Source organism: Corythoichthys intestinalis, chromosome 14, assembly GCF_030265065.1.
Source record: "Corythoichthys intestinalis isolate RoL2023-P3 chromosome 14, ASM3026506v1, whole genome shotgun sequence".
NCBI lineage: Eukaryota > Metazoa > Chordata > Actinopteri > Syngnathiformes > Syngnathidae > Corythoichthys > Corythoichthys intestinalis.
Window position 1 is genome coordinate 52,850,215 of NC_080408.1, and position 15,881 is coordinate 52,866,095.

Genomic DNA, 15,881 nt, shown 5'->3' on the forward strand with positions numbered 1-15,881 from the left:
TGGATTGTTTCCAATGCAGACATTTTTAAGTCTGTTAATGAATTAAATACTCGCTTCTCAAAATTCAATGAAATGATCATGACTTTGCAATGTGTACATTCATGACACTAATCAAGCAAAAACGATGCGTTCACAATTGACTGGAAGACTGAAATTCCTTCAAGTTTCATGATGCTCCAAATGATCTTGCAGAGTACCAGTAAGAACAATTAAAAATTCCAGTTTTAAGAGGATAGCATTTAGCAGTGAAATACTTTGTTCTAGATGTCAGTTTTGAACCTTGCTTAAAGGGAATTCACATGGAGTAATGCTAGTAGATCTTTGGAGTCAATGATTGATTTATGGCTTATTTCACCATCAGGATTACAATATGGTATGTTTCTGAATCCTCTCATGATCTAGCTCCTTTATCTGTTTACAAATTGACATCTATTCATTTTATTGACTCGAAACTACAAAAAAAAAAAAAAAAAAAAGCAATTTAAGAGGTTTTTGGAAAGTGAATAATGAATTGTTAAAAGAAAATTTATTTTGCAATATAGTAAAGTGAACAGAGAAATGGATATTTTGGTATATGGAGTTGAAGCCATTCCAGAAATGGGAATATTTCAAAATTTAAAATTAAAGGAAAAAGCAATAAGGTGTAGTAGATAAAAGAGATAATATTACATAAAAATGTCAATACTTGGATGAGAAAAGAAAATCCCCAGCTTCTTCTCTGAAGCAAGGCCATAAACAGATAACACAGCTGCCAAGAAAAAAAAAAAAACACTACTCGGGGACATTTGTTCTGGCCGGCCAGCTTTTAATTATTCTTCCCTTTATAAATGTATTTATCTTCGGTGATTATTGCCTTCTTTTTGTTCCTGAATTGTGTGTCGTCATCTCCTTTTCATGAAAAGAGTAATAACCTGCAAAAGCGAAAATCAACTTTTTGTCTTCTTCAGTGGTCAGAGTGAAGCACAATAGCTAACAGAGTTAAAAAGGAAGTAAAAATATATTTATTGAAGAAACAAGTTAGCCACACAGACTATCAGAAGTCAGTATGCGTATTAATATTTAAATATATTACACATTGTACAACAATTGACACAAACACACGCAGACAACAATGAGTTCAGCTTACAATAAGAACGTTTTTTTCTTCAGTGGTTGTGTCGGAAGGGGAATGGTATTCCTGTCATGAAGGGCTGCGCTGAGTACTGGGGATGGGAGGCCACCGGGGTGTGGGGGGCATGGATGGGGTGTGAGGCAATGGGTGAGTGGGATGCGTGTGGGCTAAAGGCCAGAGGGGGCGTGTGGATGCTGCTGTAGTACATCACTGGACCCGACAACACCAACTGGAGTAAACTGGAAAACAAATACACATAATTAGGAGAGATATGCTGATATGTATCATTTCACAAATGTATTCAAGTCGTGGTGGGTTCAGGGTTGCAGATGGCTGGTCAAAGACATATCACACTTAGGGGATGTAGTATTTATGCCAGGCCACAGGGGGCAGTGCAGTTTTACAAGGAGCCAGCCAACGACGCACTTCCTTGACAACAACCTCCTCAGACCAAAGACAACATACCCGCCGACTAAAGGCAATGGCGTCCCGGTGTTTTTATTTTTCTTTGGCGTCCCGGTGGTTTTTTTTCCCTTTTGCTTCAAAAGGCAAAAAAGTAGACATTAAATACATTTGAATGAAAAAATTATTAAAACATTACGTTAAAGCGACGTTCCGCTATGTTTTCCGTTTTAAATGTTTAGTAGCAGCCATTTTTTCCTAAACAATGACGATAACAAAAATATTTTGTTGATGAACAATTTTTCTGTGACTACAGTATGTCACGATGCCAGTTTTCGTCTGACGAGACGACAACGAGACGTAAATGTGGCATCGTTTCTGTTATATGTTCACCATGCGTGACATTTTTATATTGTACATGGAGTACGTCAGCTTGTATCGTAGCGGTGTTTGGGTTATATCACTCTCGTGACACTGTGCTGCGCCTTTACAGCCTCACTGGAATTTAGGATGTGTCTCACTCTAGGCTGCGCTCCATCTTGTTTGAAAACACTAAGATTTGTTTTCTTATCTTGGCAAGAGAGAATATGCAATGTTGCTTTAGCCTTTAAAAGTCTGTGCTGAGTGATCATCAGACGTTAAATGTAATCCTAGCATTAGCATTAGCTTCAGAACAGCGAGCATCCTATTAAAACACTGGCCAGTCTAAATCAGAACCACTTGGCTTTTCTGATCAGTAAGTATAGAGAAGAGCGAATTGGCATTTCGCTATTAGCCCACTTTAGCTGTTTTGTTGGGTAAATGAGCAATTACTGGGAAATAATGATTGCTTGCAACTTCTGGCTAGGCTCTAACACAGTGGTTCATAACCTGAGTTCGATCGAACTCTAGGGGTTCGGTGAGTAAGTCTAAAGGGTTCGGTGAAGGGCCTGTTTTCATACTCTGATTAAAGGCCAAGTGTCATTTTAGACTAGGTTTTGAACTGGGTTGCCTCTAGTTTACAGGTTTTATTCCATTTCTTTCAACTCCTAGCCCGATATCTAATGGGAGGAAAAACCGGTTTGCTCAGTGGAATGTTGACTCATGATGAGGAAGTATAACAGGCCTATAGGAAGCGTGCACTGCGCAGATAATTAAAAAATATTTGCGTCACATTTTCCGCCATGAAAATAGTACAGTGTGTGATGCAAGGATGTGACCATAAAATGAGAATGTAGACATGATGAACAACTACAATGGGAGTATATCAAACTACCATGTGATAGAATAACGCTATTTAGACCATATATTTTTATTTTCTGTGTCTAAGGAGCAGAAAAGGTCAGGTTATGTAGACATGAAATGTCATTTTCCAACATAAAAATTAACTGCAAACACCTAATTTACTTGTAGTAAATTTAAAATTTGAAGAAATTTCAATGGGAATTTGCTTGCTAGCTTAGCTATATTGGTTTCAAATTTGGGTGGGAAAAAAATTATCAAATTCCGAAGGGTTCGGTGAATGCACATGTGAAACTCGTGGGGTTCGGTACCTTTAACAAGGTTAAGAACCACTGGTCTAAGAATAGCAAACAAAAATCCCAGACTTCCCAGTGTTAAATGCTCGGACAACTTTTTTTTTGTAACGCAGTTCGTGTGTTGCGGGCGGGTTTTACAGAAAATGATCAGATGTAGAGCTGAAACGAATGCTCGAGGAATCGTTTAATTTTGCCAGCTCTTAGCATCACGTTTTGTCCGGACTACTTTTAATGTGGGACAACACGCATTTGTTATGTGCGTCGAAAAAGAAGCAATAATACCTGACTGCAGCAGACAGCCGTTACAAAGTATGCCAACGTTGCTACAAATTATGCACGCATGAAGCTACGGTGGTAGCATCTGATTCACATGTATATAGAACTAGATGCGAAATGACAGCCTCAGCGGTAAAAAGCCGCCATCTTAAAGCAGTAGACTTCTCAGCGCTAATAGATATGATTAACTCCACTGTACTTTGCTAATGTAACGTTAGCCCTGCGGAGGGCTAGGTTTAAAAATAATCGTTAGTTGCAGCCCGATTGTCCATGTGATCGTCAGACCATACTCATAGCTTATCATCAGTATTCCTCTAACATTGTGCATTTAAAAATGTATTCGGCACAAATAATTTCTTACTTGTTGTGAGGGAGGCGTGAACAGATGGCTCTCAGGTCCTCTGTGGGAACAAAACCAGCAGGACATAAGTATTTTGGACAATGGAAGACAAAGAAAATATTCATTTGATTCTTAGTAAAAGCTGCAATCCTCATGGGGAATTTAGCAAATCTGAAATTTTTTCCTCATTGAGTTTTCTAGTGAAGAACACACGCACCTCTTGAACACAGCAAGGCTCCGTTGGCCATGGCAACCTGCAGGGCCTGAGCCAGCCTGTCCAGAGCTAGCTGTGTTAGCGCATGTATGTCAGCCGTTGACCTGTGTGCGTGTTTGTCGGCCTGGTCCAATTGCCGGGAAAGATCAGAAGTCAGCGAGGCCAAGGAATCCATTTGAAGGAGTGCCAGGCGACCGAAAATGCCTTTCTCATTGAGTATGTTTGGCAAGAGCATAAAGACCTAAAATAAATAAATAAATAACATATGATGAAGACATGCAAAAAATTAATGAATAGCACGGGTGTGAATCTTTCACTCAGAAAACGATTCAATGGCATACCGTACGAGTGCTATTTTTAGACCGCAAGGCAGCATGACGTCACCATTTTAAACCGGGGGGGGCAACATAGGCGCGCGCTCGCATATAACCCATGCTAGTATTGCTTGTTTTCTGCCGGTAATCATTCAAAAATTAACATGCCGAGTAAACACTGCTGCTATGGAACTTGTAGAAACGAGTCCAGATATTACGACCGTCCACATATGAAGGACGTTTTCTTCATTCGTTTCCCGAGGCCAAAATCTCAGAGGGATAAGTGTGAACAATGGATCTGCTTTTGCGGACGTCCAAAAGACCAGTTTAACACCAGCAAGGAGGTGAAGCAATTCACCTTCATATGTCGTAAATATTATGTCGGAGGCCATGGTCCTACAGATGACAATGCTGATCCACAGCCTGCCCCGAAGAGGTAAGCCATTTTGACATAGGTAGGCTCCAGATCTAACAAATTTGCTTTTTCTGTTGTAAAGAAACAAATTATTAGAATCAAGATTTGTTACTAATGAAAAAAATTAATAGTGTTCGGTGGCTGTCACTGAGTAACATTTGCGATCGCTACACAAAAATAGCAATATAAACTACCCCCAAAAACTGTCAGACGTGAGACGTGAGGATATAATATATAAGACAGACAGAGCATATGTTGGGAAAGGATAGCTTGTTGAAACAGGAGAATGTTGTCAGTGGCGTAAGGCAATGTTAAAAAAAAAAAAAAAATGCACACAAGAAAAAAGCTACCTCTGGATCAGCCGTCGACACTCAAGCCATCACTTTAAACATTTTCGAACAAAATTGGTAGGTTTAGCTCAGTAAACATCTCGTTCTTACACTATTTACATGCATCTAGCATGCGGGACAAATGCAAGTTGGACCCCCCCCTAGCAACAGTTGCCAACATCATGAATATTAATGAGCAAAGGTGACGTGTTATGTGCGATACGCGATTCATATCTCAGTTCACAGTCTACGGTCTGATTCAGGGATGATTACTAAGAAAAACTGTAAATAATTTGAACCGTTCCAAAGCAAAGCGTCAACTCCCAAATAGTTTTTACAGAGGAAAAAAATAGAAATATGTCAATTTTAAAATAGTACTTTAAATTTTTCACAGATTTCTGTATCATTTCGCATGTTTGTAGTGTTTAAGAATTTAATAATAATAATAATTTAATTAATGTTACTCTTGGGTTCAAATTGTACTGGCTGAACAGACGACATGTTTAGTCGCTAGAGTCATACTCTCGAAGCCCGGCTGCGTAACCCAGTGACGTCACCACCCTGCGACGTCAACAACAGTGGCGGCCTACTAGTTAAACTCATTTTACAAATTGTATTTAAACGAAACATTAAGAGGGGTTTTAATATCAAATTATTTTAACTCATAATAGCGTTTAGCCTTTAAGAACTACAAGTCTTTCCATTGTGATTCCCTTAAAAAAAAAAAAAAAACAATGATTTCCAAACCTTCGATATTGGGTGAGGAACGTTGTACATTTCGTCCGTGTTGTCGTCTTACATTTTAGCACTGCAAATCATGCCTCCCAGCAAGCATTACGGTGCTACAAATGTAAATTTAAACATTAAAAGTTCATGTTTTGCACTTATTATTTCTTTAATTACTGTTGCACTTGTTTCTTTGTTTGCTAGGTATGCTATTTAGTTGGTTTCAAAATTAAAGTAAAATTATAACGATGTATTGAATTACCTTGGATTTAATGACCTGCTATTACAGTGTATGTCGTTGTTCCTTAACTAGATAGAAGTCTGTTCTTTTGTTTACACCTTGTAACCTCAAAATACTGTATTTCTCCCTGCCTCATTAGGTCCACAAAAATGTCAGTGGCTACTCGTGGTAAAGCTGCAAAATCAGTGAACAGATTCACATCTGTAAATCCGGACTGCCGGAATAGTTTTACCGGTATATATACATATATATATTTTTTTTTTTTAATACCAGTCGAGGCCTTCACGGACCGATGCGCTCAGATCTCAAACATCACTGACAAATATCTGATTCTAATCAGTTCATCTTTACTCGTCTAATGTATAGTTAAGGGGTATGCGTGCATTTATGGATACACAAACAGAAAGACACTGACCTGTAGGACACTCAAATGGAGTGCTGAGAAAAGATCCGCTACTTCCTGCTCATGCTTGCAGCTGCTGTGTGGAGACGCCAGCTTTTTATCCCTCCTGTAGCCTAGTGGTGCTTTGACACACCAGTGCACCAGCCCACCTAGAGGCGTAACATCGAGTGAGGTGATTGGCTGGCTGCCTGACAGTGGAGCATTCAGGAAGTTGACCAGAACAAGGTGAGGGTCATCTTGGATCCATGACACAATCATCTGGAGGAGCTCTAGGGGAGGAATGAGCTCCTCTATTAGACAAAACAACAAAACAAACATACATTGTTAAGTTAGCTTAATGCGTGTATGACACCAGAAAGCATGTGTATTTTGTATTATGCGCGGTATTTGACTGAGTCGGCCTAAGAACTTTTCAAAAATACTTTTTGCCTTAGTCATAAAAATATCAATGTGCTGTCAAAAAAAGTTTTTTTCCCCCCTCATTTTTCCAAACATGTTAAAAACGGAGTTGGGCAATTATGCTATTAGGCTAATGATATTTAAATTCTTTCAGCAACCAATTGTTAACATAAGGGTCATTTGTTCTTTCACCTGAACACTGACCTCCATAAACAAAATGTAAACATTATTCGCAACCCGCCACAAGAGGGCACCCTTGGCTTGTGAACAGCAAGTAAATTTAGTATCCACTTGATGTCAAAAATATTCATTTACTTTGAAGAACATAATGTCATGGCTCTCCTGATTTTCCATTTATTTCAAACAGTGTCAGAGTGATTGAGAGGGAAAAAAAACACTTATTTGTCACAAAAATCACTCACTAAGTTTGGTTCTTTTATAAGTGAAAACAAGACCAAATTTGATGGACCATAGGTTTACATACAGCAATGTCAATAATTGGTTAAATGTTGCTTAATTGGCCAATTTCACTTCAAGTAGGCATTTTTCCAAGCCGTTCAAAAGGTTCAGGCTGAATCATAGACTACTACTTTTGGGAAAAAAATTGCTGCAATTAAATTAAATTTGGCTATCTGACATGAACTTAAGCATTGTCCACATTTGGCATGTTCCGGTTTAAAGGTTTACCGTGGTTTTTAAAATTCATGGATAATAAAACCTCAAAATTTTGCCATACCGGTAAGTGCAACATCTTTTTTTTCTATTTTTTAATAGGGTGCCATTTGTGTCCCCAGGATAAATTAATCTGTATTTTCACTCAAGTTAGACAAATACTCATTCAACTTATTTTTTGTGAATTATCAATTGCAGTCTATTATATATTTAAGGGTACAGAATCCTAATTCTATTGTTTTTTATTTTATTTTATTGACTTCTGATAAAAGGTTGTTATGGAATTTTGCTAAGTGTGTTACATTCAAATAACTGATATTGTAGAAAATGTTACTGTCCTGGATAAAGTATATTTCATCATGTGTTTTTTTTTTTTTTTTTTTTTTTTTAAATTGTGTCGCCGTCCACTGACTCCACTCTGTTAAACAGTGTTAGTTTCCCTTTAAGAGAATTTCTCATTTATTAATGACATCACTCTTCTGTGATAACGTCACACCCAGTGCCATGAGGAAAGAAAGTTGCGACCCTCCCATTCTATGATTACTTCCGGGTAACGAAGCCTCGAATAGTTCCAAACTTTGCTTCGATGAAGGCGGACCCCAATGAGATACTTAGATACGTGATTTCATCAATTATTACCATGAATGTCGCAATTACTGCTTTCAGTTACATCGAAAATCATTACAGAGCTGCTTGTGCTTGGAACTGTTCAGTCCAACGTGGACCACGTGACGACCCGCAGCGAGATCAGAGAGTATTGCAACTCTCTTTCTACATGGCTCTGATCACACCAGCAGCGGGAAATTCAACTAAGCAATAGTTATCTATATTTATTCAGATTTTTGAGTTGTACACTCTCTTAAAGCATTACATCAAATAATCGTTCTGACATTGCTTTCCATTGATGTCCCGTGTTACATTGAGTACAGTGCATTTGAGCCAGTGCGTGAGTAGTTTGGAGTTTATATGTATACTGTTCGCTTGATTAAAGTAGTATTTCAATTAATACAGTTTTCACTGACCACTTTTTTTGTCTATTTTTTTCCCACGACTTCAACACCCCTTTGTGCCAGTCGCTGTTTAATCCGGTCGGGAGTGACTTCGCTCGGCTTCGTCGCCGCTTGAACTCGGCCCAGTCGCCTGGCTTTCGATCAATTCCACTTGTTGCACAAGAAAACGCCGGGTCTTAATTTAAGGAATAGGAGAGATTGTAATAGCCTTGTAAAGAGCTATACAAGTTTCGGCGAAAACGGAATAGCTTTTTGTTGTTGTTGTGGACAACAGTTCCACACAAACATACATCGAGATCTCATTTAGCTTAGCAATTGGGTCGTGAGACACAATTGGAGGCGTGTGTCCCAAACTTGCTGTGAGTTGCAATTTCTGATGAGGTGCAAAGTCTCACAAAATACTACACAAAATAAGAACGCACCCTCCCATGGGTCTTCTGAATCGGCACCTTAGTGATACACGATAATACATTTTTTTAACCGATACCGATAATTTCCTCCTTGTTCCAGCCGATAACTTTATTAAAAGATATATGTAAAATTTTAAATTATACACAAGAGCAAATATTACTGTGCAAAAAAAACAATTTATTGCTCTTTTTTTCTCCATCAAATGTGAACAAGTAGCAAATTTCAACATCTAAAAAATGACTACCGACTGACTGACTATGACTAAACTTTTGGCAACAATTACTTCAGAATAAATACCTAAATTGCACAAAAATGCCTTTAAAACTAAGCAATTCCTTACATACTAGTATATAACATTACTACACTGCAAAAACACAACTCCTTAAAATTAAATTCCCTTGTTTTCAGTGTAAATCTTTTGGAAGTAAGTGAAATTATCCGCTAGCGCTTCAAGTAAATTTTACTCACTTAGAATCCTTGAAATAAGAAAAATAGCTAACGGAAAATAAGCTTAAAAGCCTTATTTTAAGCACTATATTCTCAAATTTAATCCTAAAAAAAACTTGTGAGAAATGTTCTTTGTTCAAGAATAGATATGGTTTAAAACATTATTCGAAAGCAAATTGTTCTTGATTTCGGTGAAAATTGACGAATTTTTAGATGTATGGACTTAGTAAGCACAAAATAGTATTTACTTCAAGTAAGTGGAGTAATCTGGCGCATTCTTCTGTTAACTAGTCTTTAACACTAAAAACAAGATGGCGAAAATGATTTGACTTGATTTAAGAAAAATGATCTGATTAAGACTAAGATTGATTGATTAAGAAATGTGCAGTGTACTAAATGCATTACTGAGCCAGGCAGTTCTTGTGTGGTTTGGCTGTTGAAATTATCATCTAACCACTGTGCCGTCATGATAAGCATGCTAACTTGACCGACATCACTTGTCCAAATATCTGTGGTGAAACTAATATTATCGGCATGTTTTTCACAAAGAAAGGTGGCTGTATAACGCAGGTAAGCACGCATCCGAAAAGCAGCGGGGCTCCAGATGCTGTAAAAGCAGCCCAAACACCCATCGAAACCCCAACCTATATCTTTGCTGCTGTAACACCGAGAATTTCCCCATGGTGGGATCAACAAAGGTCTTCTTATCTTATCATATCTTATCGTCCCCGTCCTCCATGACGTCTGGTCACCGAAGGCTATGAGCTGCAATATTTTATCATCCGGGGCTTTGGCTCGCGGTCACTTCGGTCAAAACGTCTCTCGTCTGACCGGGCCTGGCCTCACCTCCCACAAAAAAAAGCACTCGCGCCAAGCCTCAGTCTGGCCGTGGTGCTTAATGAGTTGAAAAGGAGAAGAGTGGGAGCGGCGCTGCCCAAGACCGAGCAGATGGCTGGTTGTCAAAAGCGTCTCAAGCCCCGTAGCTTTTCCATTTGTTTATCGATTAGCTTTAGCCTTTTTGCTAGCGGCAGCGTCTTATTTGTTCCACAAATCTTTGTGATGCAGCGTTAAATGGCCGATGATTTTAGTGGTGCTGAATGAGGATGCTTTCTTTCCGCCTCGTGGAACTTCTGTAGTACATCTTTTGCAGATGGCGAGAGCATTATTTTTTTCACACACGGAAAAGTAAACGCACACTTGTGACAGTCGCCAAGATATCAAGCATTTCGTGTGACGTCACTCATACGACAGGGGCTTCAGAGGGAAGAGGGGTTGAGGCAGCGGTGCAGAATTGGACAAAACTGCGCACATTTGGAGACTAAATCAAGTATATCATTATTGGATTGCATTATCGGTTAATTTTTAAAATCTGGATTATCTGTGTGACGTCATAATTGCCATTATCGCCCGATAATTATCGGTAACCGATATTATCGTGTGTCTATTTCAAACTAAATGTCTCGAGCCACCAGGGTTGTAGAACCAATGCCAAGGCAAATGGCATTAACCGGAAAATAATAAAATAACTTTTTAAAAATAAAAGAATGAATGAATTATATGCACGTGTATTTTTCTGCCTATCGGTTTTTCTGCCAAATGTCTCCAATATTTATTTTTTAGTTTCGGCCAAGAATTCAGTTTTCGGTACATCCCTCTTAAAGTCAGGCATGAAAATGGGTCAGGGGTTAAAAAGGTGAGAAGGGTGTGGAGGAAATATATTCCAGTACACTGTATTGTATACCCCAACAAAATATTGAGCTCTGTCGACCCACACTGTGTTTCAGCAGGGCCATGCAGAGACCGGTGGAGGGGTGGGTGCTCGTAGATCAAAAGGGGCACATGAACAAGTATTTAATACACCTTAAAACAACATAACTTCAATTTTAACCAGCTTTAGATAATAATTGGCTGCGACTGTGACATACTTTAATTGGGAGGGGGCAACAGTGAATAGAAATCAAAACTGTCATCAACACTTTCTGGCTGTGACTCAGTCAGTCTGCCTCTTTTCTTCCTTCAACCTCTGCATCAAAACTTCCTTCCTCAACTTGTTCATCTGAGAACAAACCACATCAGATGGTCACTGAGCCACCAACAGCACAGTTTTCTTAAAACTATTATTTCATTATTATCCATACTTAACAACTCTAGCACCTAATGATTAATAAAGCAATGACATACAAATCTTATAGAAAAATAACATTGTAATTGTGTTTATAATTGGATTTAATACCCGACTATCCTTGCAAACTTGTTCTTACCAGGTCTGCTATTCACCCAGCTGATGAGGTATCCACTGCCTTTAGCAGCCTCATCTAACTCCTTTTTTTTTATCCCTCAATCTCCCTTCCCTACGACGCATGTCTATGTAATGAAATATAAATATTAAAAAAAACAAACAGACTCCCCGGTGGCTTTTAGTTTTAAAGCTTTCTTCTTTCTCACTCAATAATGATGGAGTTAGATTTGTGGTTTTATTATTCAATCAAAAAACAAAGTTACTTCTATCAAAAACAAAGTTGCTTCAATCAAAATACAGTATATACTTTTAATCCCAAAAAGTAGCTTCAATAAAAAAAAAAGTTTTTGATTGCAATAATAAATTTGAGACAAAAAAAGCATTTGAAAACTATTTTTCTTGATTGAAACAAATGTTTCCATTTAAGTAATGTTTTGCGTTTGGGCCACATTTTGGCTAGGACATTTGTGTCTTTATTATTCAATCAAATAAGTTGCTTCAAACAAAAAAATATATATAAAAAGAAAAACTTTGCACATGTGCCAATCACCGTTTACCAAAGCCTGAGAGGGTTTGAGTAGACTCACTATGAAGCTTTTAATAAAGCCAAGCATTTTCTAACTACTTTATTCTTGTTTAAAAATAATTCGGTGGGGCAGTAACATGTTTAAAACTTATAATTCTTACATTTTGAAGTGCTTGAAAACCATTTATAAATGATACTTTGGTGAAAAAAGTGAAAAAACGTCATATATATATGTATCTTTTTTCCAATGTAAAATCTGAATAAATGCATTGAACACGCACAAAAAAATGGGGGGGGGGGGCCGCTACTTCGCGGTTTTCACTTATTGCGGCGGGTTCTGGTCCCCATTAACCGCGAAAAACGACGGATCCCTGTATTTCTGAAAAGCTTTAAGAAGCAGGACTCATTCCCACCACTCGTCGGGCCGCTGTTGTGCCGACACCGGCCGTCAGCTCAAATCCAAGCCGAAAATAACGCGTCTCCGGCGGACGACGGGAGCGATGTGAGGCGCCCCCTCCATCCGAGAGAATGCCGCTTAATTTGACTCAACAGTGTGTTTCTTCGTTTATATTACTGTTAAATACACAAGCTTGACGCCAATTTAACGGGAGCTATTTTTTTTCATGGGAGATTTGGCTAGCTCTGGCAGTGTTCAACGCAAGCTGCAACGAATGGCAGTAACTTTTTTATATCGCAAAACGTGAAAACGATTGAAACCATTACTCACCAAATTCAATCTGCTGGCAAATACAGGCAAGTGTGTATGCTGCGCTCTGGTCTGCCCCGATGTGGATAAGGCCTGCTTTTTAGCTTTGCAATGCAACCGAAGGCTCTCCGAGCACTCCATGTACACGCGTAAGGAGTGCGCGCGTTTGGAATAATGGAACGCAGCTGGGGCCGATGATTGGTTCTCGTCAGCGAAGCATCTAGAAGGATTTGCTGACTGTGTTCTTAAGTGCTCAGTTTACGTAATAAGTTAATCACATGATGATAATAATAATAATTAAATAAAATCTCCCCCCCCCCCTCCTCCCAAAAAGAATTTCTCCTCGGATCTACGCAATTCACGTAGGTCGCCCTTTTTGACTTCAAAACGGCGAATTTCGCCGAAAGGTGAGAGATTTTCATGCCTGTAAAGTGCATGTGACACGAAAAAGCATGTTTATTTCATAATACACGCGGTATTTTAAACTCCTGAATGATATGGACCACTTGGATGTGTGTGGAAGCGACCGCTATATTTATTTAGTTTTTTGAATCCCGCGCCATGAAATTGAGTGACTTCCGGCTTCGGTCTTGCATTGAGGAGGAGGGCGCTGTGAAGTATACGGTTGAAGGCGTCCTCTTCACTAAAGAGCCGTCCTGTTGTGTATGAGGACTAAGGATTCAGCTGATTTTGCGGATTGATACGTTTATTTTTCGCATCACGCCAGCCAAACGGCTGCAGAAAAATCTTGCTTTATGAGGGAGAGGCGTATGCGCCTTTTTGGAGTTTCAAAACGTTCCCATTCACCGTGGATATTGGCCAAGCCCTACTACTGTGGGACCATTGGACTTACGAGGAAGTGAGTAAACATTTTGTTTTGTATTGTGTCAAATATTAATACAGCGATTACAAAGTAAACACTACAAACTTTCTTTAAATAAAGGACTACTTACGTTTGATCATTGCATTGCATTGCATGTAAAAAGCTCTCCTCGTGCACATTAGCTGCACGTTAGCTGCACAACTACTGCAGCCGCCCTCCTCTGGGGAACGAACTGTAAATTGCTCTCCGCTGGGCGGTTTGCTGATCCGCGAAGACAATCGACAACCCAGTCGTCATGTCAAATAATCCGGGCTAGTTATGTGTGATTTTCCGCTTCGAAGACTTTGAAACATCACTCGGTTCGGGTTAGCATGTCGGCTAGCTCTCACGCCTCTTGGTTTGTTTACATTCTCCAAAGCTGGGGAAGGGAAATGACATATGTCCGATTTAGGTGTCATAAAATATCGTTCGGGAGGTGCGACAGTAAAGGTGAAGTCGACAGTTTGGACCATTATGGAGTAATTTTGCCATGTCGTCCTGAAAAAGTGCATTTTTATTATTTCATATTCCATTTAGCACAAGACTGTTATTTGCCACGACCATGCCATTTATTTAGCAATTGGGGGAAAATACTTGGATAAAAAGAATATCCTGTAAAAATATTGAAGAGACAGAAACAATGACATTTTGCAGCTCTCTTCGTTGCGTTTTCCTCGTTGTGAATACTTCCCCCTCGACGGGCTGACTGGTCCTTCTCAAGCCATTTATTTAGCTATTGTGGAAAAATACCAAGATAAAAAGAATATCCTGTAAAAATATTGGAGTAGAGAGACTGAAACAATTACATTTTGCGGCTCTCTTCGTCGCGTTTTCCACGTTCTGAATAATTCCCCCTCAATGGGCTGAATAGTAAAACCGATGAGCCCAGTCTACCGCTGACGTCATCCACCTGTTGGGGACGCTCGAGCCCTATAACGGTGGGCGTGGCTAAGCGGCAGATTAAAAGACTAATTTCTCGTCATCTGCGCTTTGCTAAATTGTTGTATATAGTCGAATCGTCTTAAAAAAAAAAAAAAAAAAAATACTATTTCACATAATAATGCTATTTAAGACTTTTTTTCTCTTGTCGTATGCTCTTTAAATGAGTGGCCAACGAATTTGATGATCAATTTTTGCCGGCAGCTATGAACAGTCCCGTTTGGGTCCTTGCTTGTGAGTGATTAGAGCAAGAGAGAGATAGATTTCCCTGCTACAATCAGGCAGTGTTGCATATGCAAATTAGGTGATGACATCATATAGCGACTTTTAGGACAGCCAATAGCTATTTTCTTTACTGGTAAATGGTAAATAGAGACTACTTATATAGCGCCTACATGTTTACTAGAGCTGGGAATCTTTGGGCACCTAACGATTCGATTACGATTACGATTCAGAGGCTCCGATTCGATTATAAAACGATTATTGATGCACCCCCCTCCTTTAAAAAAAAATTTTTTTTTTTTTTTTTTAATGTTTTGTACATTAGTTCCAAAATTGTTCAAAAATACTCTCAGGCTATAGACCCTACCCACGTGACGTCACAGCTCCGCTCTCCTGAATGGTACCGCCCACTTGTCCGTCAAAACATAGTGTTAACCTGTTACGGCTACGTACATTTCTCCTATTTACGGCGTGTTTTTCTGCTCCTTAACATTAATAATCAAAATGGTGAAGGCGTGTGTGGCTGTTGGTTGCACTAACAGAGAAGATGGAAGGAGAGACTTGAAGTTTTACCGTATTCCGAGGGATCCAAAGAGGAGAGCGAAATGGACGGCTGCAATTCGACGTGAAAACTGGGCACCAAAAAATCACCACAGACTATGTAGTAGTCATTTTATATCCGGTAAGATGCATTTAAGATATACTTAGGGGGTTTTGGGCTGACAAATAACCACAATTAAGATCACTGCGAGGCTAATCGCCGACAACATACACGTATGTATGTCGTGAGAGTGCTATCGCTAAACCATATAAACATTAAAAGCCCTAGCTCCATTGACAAATGACATGAAATACATTAGACTTGACAGTGGATGTTAGCAAGAACAAAAGATTTTGAATTGAAAATTTCGTAACTCACCTTCCGAGCACAAGATTCCTGCCGAATTTTCGTGTACGAGGACCTGTTTCACCCAACCAGCAACGTAGCATTTATAAGCCTCCAAGCTCTTAAAGTTTTTCAAACATTCGAGAGAATAGGCTGATTTTGTGTGGACAAGATAGTTGTAAATATCAGGGTCAGGCAGAGACGGCGAAGGCAGCCGGTCAAAAATCATCGATTTAGGCATCAAATATGGATCTGGCGACTGTATAGAACGAAG

General features: G+C 39.2%; 1 protein-coding gene across 4 annotated transcripts in view; it reads right to left on the reverse strand.

Annotated features, from left to right (window-relative positions):
* Positions 1-591: 591 nt before the first annotated feature.
* ints15 (integrator complex subunit 15) overlaps positions 592-15,881 on the reverse strand; it is a 30,507-nt gene continuing 15,217 nt past the window's right edge. For 3 of the 4 annotated variants that reach the window (XM_057857427.1, XM_057857429.1, XM_057857430.1), the window contains exons 5-8: positions 6,301-6,578; positions 3,864-4,101; positions 3,668-3,707; positions 979-1,350 (exon numbers count right to left, since the gene is read on the reverse strand). In XM_057857427.1, the coding sequence (XP_057713410.1) occupies positions 1,146-1,350; positions 3,668-3,707; positions 3,864-4,101; positions 6,301-6,578 (761 nt within the window). In that variant the 3' untranslated portion in view covers positions 979-1,145. Of the gene's footprint in view, positions 912-978; positions 1,351-3,667; positions 3,708-3,863; positions 4,102-6,300; positions 6,579-15,881 lie in introns of those variants that run through there. The other variant, XM_057857428.1, reaches the window with a different exon arrangement.